At 38.5% G+C, this 8,193-nt stretch overlaps 1 protein-coding gene across 3 annotated transcripts in view; it reads right to left on the bottom strand.

Annotated features, from left to right (window-relative positions):
- Nucleotides 1-400: 400 nt before the first annotated feature.
- Nucleotides 401-8,193, bottom strand: part of pcdh10a (protocadherin 10a) — a 20,255-nt gene continuing 12,462 nt past the window's right edge. The window contains exons 4-5 of one of the 3 annotated variants that reach the window (XM_057331348.1): nucleotides 3,590-3,907; nucleotides 401-1,334 (exon numbers count right to left, since the gene is read on the bottom strand). In XM_057331348.1, the coding sequence (XP_057187331.1) occupies nucleotides 1,315-1,334; nucleotides 3,590-3,907 (338 nt within the window). In that variant the 3' untranslated portion in view covers nucleotides 401-1,314. The other 2 variants (XM_057331349.1, XM_057331347.1) reach the window with 2 other exon arrangements.

Here is an 8,193-nt window from a genome sequence, read left to right as displayed (position 1 = left end):
ATGCGCATATATTAAGACAAGGGTCAACTATAATAGTTGTTGACGTAAAAAAAGCCTAACTATGTGCTTAGGATAAGGGTCTTTTTCATAAATGTCAGGTAGGCAAATTGTGTCGTGACACATTTTGTAAGGCCCCAAAGCAATCTTTTTTTGTTTTATGATCGTTTTGTGTTTCATATTGTTTTGAACCCTACGATACATTTTTAATTAAGATGTTTTGTGATGGCTTTCTTCTTTAGGTTTTCTTCTGAAATCAGCAGGCTCTCCCAACGTACTCCTTATAGTGTTGTGTTTTAAACAGTATTTGTTATGTAATGTGTGCGTCGTGCGGTTGTGCAAAAAATGACTACGGCATGAAAAAGTTTCGTACTTACAGAGAGAGAGGCCACACAATTTAAAGCCCCACTTTTAATGCAAGTCTTTTCAGCACTTTGTATTGGTTTATGGCAATATGGTGTTTAGGAAACTATCCAATGGGCTACACAGGTTCAGAAAAAAAGTAGATTTATATATATATATATATATATATTATATATATATATGTTTATACATATATATATAGTTATAGATTCATAGTTATTTGAAGCTTTAAAAGAGAACAGTACACACTTGCACACGTGAAGATAAGCACAATGTCTGATGATGTATTCGTAGGCCAATCAGAGGACAGTCTTTTTTTGTCCTACACGTCCACACTTTTTCTAAAGATAGTAGTTCCAGAAGAACACTTGACCACACTGATTAGGAAAAAAATAAACGACTATAGAAAACAGTCAAGTCTAAAACGGATAGTTGAGTTTATAATGCACATTGTTGGGCTGATCTTTGTACACTTACAGTTTGTACAGTATATATATGTGTGGGTGTATGTGTGTATGCATGTGTGTCTGTGTGTTGAGACGGGTAAAGGGCTCAGATTGTTGATAAAGTTTACAGTGGGCTGTAAACAGAGACACACTGATCACAGCGAATAGAGTGATATTAAACAGTGTCCATTGATATTTCCATCGTTCTCCTCTTCCATCATCACTCTTGGTCCTCCGTTCTTCCCCGCGCTCATCCAGTTTTTGGAAGGTTTGTCGGCGTTTCTCAGTCCTGCTGAGAATTCTCAGGGTCCTCACGTCATCGGATTGCATCCGATTTAATCTGTTTCGGACGTCCAACAGAGCTCGGAGCGACCGGATCGGCCGTGATTATTGAGTTCGGTAAGAAACGAACGGAGGAGAGTTTTAAAAAAAGAACAGCTTGATGCTTTTGGCCGCTTGCGTAAATGTGCAAACTCACGCTTTTTCAGGAATGTCCACACGGAAGGTGCTAGGAAATCCTTTTGCGTGCTGAAGGACAGAAAACAGGCAGAGAACATTAAATGAGATCTCGGTCGTCCGACCAATATTAACATGGCTTTTCTCACATTTTGCCTAACAAGGGAAATGTTGCTGGACGCATTTATGCACACGCCATCAAAACGCTTTTGTTGTTGTTTGCTCTTCGCTTCAAGGGGATTTTGTAAAGCCTTGGTTATCTTTGGATGTTTTTGTGTGTTGGTGTAATGCAGTATTATATATATTACATAAGTATGCAAATTTGTATTATATTATTTGACCGTGTGCTGTGCAGAACAGTGCAAACATATTGCAATAACATTTTATGTTATTTGGAAAAATAAGTTACTTTGGCTATTTGTATTACTCTGCTTTAGTTGTGTGTCATTCTGTAACACACGATTGTTGATCCTGGTTTGCATGATGGAATGATGCTGTGTGTAAAAGGTAAGAATTTTATGTGTGAAGGCAATATCACACAAGACGCCCAAAGAGACATTATGAAATTCTCGGAAGCAACGTCCAAAGATAACCACGAGTTTACAGAAACCTCAGGAATTAATTTATAAAGTACTGAAGCAACATTCTGGCAGTGTGCAAAAACAAACTGTCTGTACCCAAATTTTACACTTAATCGAAGTATGACATACTCATAAAAACTAAATTATGCAATTGAGATGGAGGCGGGGCTTGTGGATATACGCTCCATTATACCCACGTCTCACAAAAACACAAACGCGTGCAGGTGTACGCTTCTTCCTTCTTCAGTGGAGTAGTTCATACTACAGTATATACTGTATTAAATAAAGATGAAGAGAGAAGCCAAAAGTGCGGGATGTCTCGGCTGTCGTGAGCGTACGCTGCCACAGTTTGCATGCTATAATCAGAGTCAAGGAGGCAGGCCGCTTTGACTGCTGTCACAAGTGTGATTACAGTACAACTGTGACATATGGCAATTAGAACCCACATGGATACAGTGCATGATGATAGACACACGGCTAAACACTTAAGGAATTTATCACTCATGTATATGCATGCTGGATAATGCATATAACAGTGTGATGAATGTGCTTTAATACATGATGCACACAGCCATTCCATATGGAATGCTGAACATTGATGTGTATTATAACATAAACATGCTCCGTAATGCATTGAAGATGTGCTGAGATCTATGAGTAGAACCATATGATGTTATGGTAACACTTTATGTACTTTATACTGTACTGTATTCTGAAGGTATTTGTTATGCCTTAGTGCGATTATATTGTGTCTATAAATTAATAGTTCACTTAAATATGAACATTGTCTTGTAAGTTACTCTCATGCCATCCCAGATGTACAGTATATACAGTAAGCAAGCTAAATATTAATGGTTCTTGTGACTTGTTATAATTATCACAACACGCGAGAACCAATGAGATCATCAACAAGCTTTATAAAATTGCTTTATAAATTTCTTTGTTCTGTAGAACACAAAAGAAGATATTCTGGAGAATGTAGAAAAGCAAACAGTTCTTGGGCACTTTTGACTACCATTGTCATTTTTCCTACTATGGTAGTCAATTGGGTCCAAGAATTGTTTGGTTCCAAGCATTTTTCTAAATATCTTTTTCTGTTTTATTTTTGGGTGAACTGTCCCTTTAAATTGATCGAAATTGGGTGTTAATCAGAATATACAACTGATTATCAGATACCTTTTAGGGCATTATGAATATATTTTTACCTTCATAATACAACATATACAAAGTCATCAAGTAAAGCGTTAGCATTGCGAAGAGAGATGTTTTATAGGCATACCATGCTTATGTTATGACGTGTATATATATTTCAGCTTAAGGAAAAGTCACAGCACACTTTGTGTATTATTGTATATGTAGGCTAGGATGATGTTCTTATGGTTGATCAAGTAAATTTGCAATGGATGCTTCGTCGGATGCTTAGGGTGGGACAATTTAGAGGGCGCTGGGAGGACAAAATGTTGGACACAACTCCACATTTTCACTCAAAAAAGTACTTTATTGATATGTCCATATATTATACATTTGTTGTCACCTTTTTGGTTTTGAAGGAAAGGGGAAAACAAATTGGAGAGTGAGAGAAGACGTGAAGCAATGGTGTTTTGAGAAATGGGATTACATTGTCTTTTAGAAATATAGATAGGTATATACAAACAGAGCCATGGGTTAGATTCAGAACAGATGTCTGTGAATCAATAAATCAGATCAGGGGGATTCAGAAATCGTACAGTTTGAGTGAGTACTCACACAGGTAGTTGGGTTTGTGAGGCGCTCTCGCGCTTGGTAAGAGTGTGTGTAGCTCGTGGCGTGTGAGCGTGCCGTGGTGTGACTTGTCTTTGCCGAACGTAGAGAATGATCTATCATCAGGCCCAAAGCACGCATCGGCCGGAACCACGCTCTCCTGTACCTCAGTGTCCGGTACCGCATCCATCCCCGGGACGTGTAGGTTGCTACGGTAATCGGCACCCTGGCGACTGTCGCTGGGCATGAAAGAGGGCATCCAGCATCGGTCGGAGTGACCCAGAGCCTTGCACTCTTCTGTGCAGTTGGAGAAAAGATCAGCCCCTGAGGAGACACAGAGCGAGGAAGCGTGGCGTTAGCTTTATGCCAGTGAAACGAAAGCAAGCCAACAGACAAAACGAACAATTTGGAGTGCTTGCTAAAGCAACTATTACTTTTGTTTAATATAAATATCCTTATGGAACCATTTAGACTAAAAACTAAATTAAAAAAAAAAAAAAACTTTTTCTTCCAAAGCATTGTGAAGCACCCTTGTTTTTAAGAGTGTACTGTAAGATATTTTAGCTTGCCGTACTTATTGACTTTCACGTATTTTTAGAAATGCTTAGAACACATGAAAAAAATTGCTGGCACAGTAAGACAAAACAATTAAGACTCAATACTTTTACTGAAAATTCATCCAGAAAGAAACAAGAAAATGTAAAAATCAGCAGTTTAGTATTTTCAAGTAAATAAATAAATGTCTCTCATGAAAAAAGTGCATAAAGACAACTTTAAAACCACACGTCATGCTAAAAAGACCTGAAAAGCACTTGCACGAGAGAATCGTCCATGTGCCTAAACTCGGCAGATGCCTCGCACATCAACACACTCCGAGATCTCCCGCTCTGACTTCATCATCTGCTCTCCTGCTTAGTCGTTCAATGTCAACAGTAACACAAAGAAAAACAGATGAAGGCGAAATTACTATGAATTATCTGGAGCATAGAGTCTGAAATTATTCATATTTGAATGGAGATGATTATTTAAACGGAGACGCATTGCTGGCTTTTTACTCGTTTTATAATCAGCTGCAGTCATTTGCGGGCTTCAGCAAAGCACAGTAATTGACTAGAAGGCGGCCCGCTAAAAGAAGGACGGTACGTCCACAAAAGCGGCGAACCTTCCAGCCTTTTGTTTTTCCTCATCCGCCCGTGCGTCCCACCAGACGAAATTAAACGAATCTGCTGTGATATTTTCATGCTCTTTTCATGCTATTAATTTCACCATGACTCTCATCTGCGGGTCTCTCGGGTCTCTCAAGTCACTCAATCAAACGCTCTGCAATGCCACCAAAACACACGACGCGGGGAGAAACCGTCTTCCAAAACACACGCTTTCGCTTTTTTGGCTAATGACTACACAGAGCATGATAATTATCCGGTTTCAGAGGAGAAGAAAGAGGGGGAGATTGAAAGAGGAATAAATGAAAGAGAAGGGCAGACAGCAACGCTGCGTCATACTGTAATACTGAACTGTAATAAGGGCCATGGGCTATGAGCCTATAAGCAGCAAGAACAGGATGTACAATGGGCTAAAAACCATTTCGACTGTGCTTAGCACTTGAAGTCCAACTCAGAATTTGGAGGAAGATGGTGTACATGAACACAGGTATGAAAAGTGGAGAAAAGAAGTCTGAGTCGTGGCTTAGTGGTCAGTATGCATTATGGGAGATCTAGGTTTGAACCTGGCCCACGTTATGTTTCAATGTTACAATGTTGCAATCCATGTGAACATGTTTATGGATGCACGTTGTTGGTCCTCTGGAACATTTTTCTTCATAATAATCAGATTTAAGGGTTAAAGATGAGGTCTTAGTTTGGGTCAGTATGTGCTTTTCCCTCTAGGCACGGCATCAGGGTTAGAGATTACCAGTTTATGGTTATGAATGTATGTATGTGTATGCCTTAAAAGGATAGTTTACCCCAAAATCTGTCATATCTGTATAAATGTCTTTGTTTGATTGCACACAATGAAAGATATTTTGAAGAATGTTTGCAACTGAGATTTCTGGGTCACCATTGACTACTAGGGATGTAACGGTATTGTAAATATCGAAGTATCGCGATAGCATTTTTTTTCGATACTATCGTGGCCGCATGACGATAGATCTTCCAGGCAAAGTGTAGTTTTTTCAGCCAAATGGAGCGAGTTGAGGGAAGCGGGAACTACAATTCCCATCAACCCATGCGTGCCCATCATCCTCTGCGCTCTGCTGCCGCCCGCTACAGATCAAGTTGAGCGAAAATGGCGGATGCCGCTAGTGGCATAGAAACGGATTTACAAATTGTTGAAGCTAGGGCTGGGCGGAATGACGGAATATTCCGTTACCGCGGAATAAAATGTCAACCGTAAGAGATTTTTCTATTCCATGTATTCCGCGGAATGTAAATAAGTGGGCGTGGTTAACTAGGCGCTCTGCAAATTAGGCGCTATTCTGAAAAAAAAACTAATGAATTAATCCACCCGTAACAAATGAACGTATCAAACATTCTTTTGACCTTCTTTCAGTCTGTAGTTTAGTGATCCGCTCCAGTCCGGCGCATTCTCTCTCACCAGCAGTGCTCGTGCAGGGATCTGCGCCAGCATTTAAAAAAGCTCATTCTCAACACGTATGTCAGAAGTCAGGTTGTTTTGAAAAGCTGTTAATAGTTTTATAAAGTTTAACTTCAGGCGAGCCAAGGTGAAACTTGCGTTGAAATGCGCGATGATGCGCATGAGCACTTTGATGTGACGCGCTTCTACCTCCAGTTTTGGGAGACGCGTGAGGAGTCACCAGAGACTCGCAGTGCAAAAACAAGCCCGAGAATAAACTAACCTAAAGACAGAGAGTCGCAACACACTAAAAGTGCTCATCTAATAGAGAGTGAAGAGCGATAAAGACCTACAGTACAGACCCCATGAACACCAGTTTAGTCATATACTGTACTCAAATTGTTTGTGCATATTCATACTTTATTGTTATATATGATGTCTATCTTCCTACTGTATACATATGATATAGCCAGAAGATAAATATGAATAAATAATACATCTGATTATCAGAACTTAATTTGATATCTTTAGTACATTTTCATAACTTACCTACATTTTAACTATGGTGAGCATTTAAATGAACTGTAATAAATAAATTAGTTAAATCAATCTAAGAAAAATGAGGTATAAAATATAAAATTATAATGGGAGATTGTTTCATGAAATATATCGTTACCGTGAAATAAAATTACTCATTCCTTGAAATAGATTTTTGGCCATTCCTCCCACCTCTAGTTGAAGCTAAAGCGAATTATAAATCGCATGTGTGGAAGCGTTTCGGTTTTCCGTAACAAGAAACGAGAAAAGGTGACGGACAGACAAAAAACAATATGCAGACACTGCCAGACTGCGGTGAAGTACAATTAGGAGAATACGACTAATATGAAGAGCCATTTGATACATCACCCAGAAAAGTTTCATGATGATACAAGGAGAAAAAAAAATAGCAGTGAGTGAAGCAGTGAATGAGGAGAGTACCTGACTGGTTGTGAGTTGTTAAAAGTTGACAAACAACTCAAACTTTTTTCATTTTAATTTTTTCATGTTTCATGTTCTCAATTTTTATGTTATTAATTTTTATGCTATTATATTACTGTTCTTTGCACTTTAAAATTACCTAATCTAAAAATAATAAATGTGATCTTTGTTCAGTCATAGTTTAATAAACCCTTATACCACATTTTTCCAAGTCTTCATTTGTTTTGTTTTGTTTTTCCTGCACAAAATTCAACAAATATCGTACCGTAGTCTTCATACCGAGGTACTATCGTATCGTGAAATGTTGATACCGTTACATCCCTATTGACTACCATAGTAGAAAAAAATTTTTTTTGTTGAACACAAAATTAAATATTTGAAAGAATTTAGGAAAACTATCCCTTTAAAGCTTTATTTGTGATATTACTTAAATACAGAATAAAGTAACGTTGGTGGTACCTAGATCAAACCTGGACAGGTAAAAGAAATGAAGGTCATCTGTCTGTTTATAGCTAGAACTTATTTGACTAAACAAACATGAGAATTGATCATCTAGTCAATGTACACTTAAAAAATAAAATCAGGGCTGCATTTAATAATTCAAGCCAGAAAGCTATTTCATAGCAATTGCATTACTATACAGTATAACAGCTACATAAAGTTGCATTGTTCAGCAAACTGCAAACCGATAAGTATTAAAGTCATTTTAGTGGAGTTTTGCACCAAGGTCAAACTCAGCGGGTAAAAGCAGGGGATGCTCTAAAATAGAGAGGGAAATGGAAAAAAGATATAGAGGACAGGATGAAACCGTGTATAGGCTGATATAGAAGATGAGAGATGGAGGGTCAAAGACGGACAGAAGAAGAGATGGGGGTGGGGTGGATGCATGTCAGGCCAATCTTTAATCTTTAATTCCTTGTGGCAGAAGGCTTTTCTGAGCGAGATCAAAGGACCTAGTTAGACAAATCTGGCCTACTGATAAACCTCACCATATTGTCTGTGTGTGTGTGTGTGCGTGTGTGCGTGTGTGTGTGTGTGTGTGTGTGTGTGTGTGTGTG

This window comes from Triplophysa rosa, linkage group LG4 (genome assembly GCF_024868665.1).
Source record: "Triplophysa rosa linkage group LG4, Trosa_1v2, whole genome shotgun sequence".
Taxonomy (NCBI): Eukaryota; Metazoa; Chordata; class Actinopteri; order Cypriniformes; family Nemacheilidae; genus Triplophysa; species Triplophysa rosa.
Note: the sequence above shows the minus strand (reverse complement) of the source record. Positions and strands in the feature narration are given on the sequence as shown.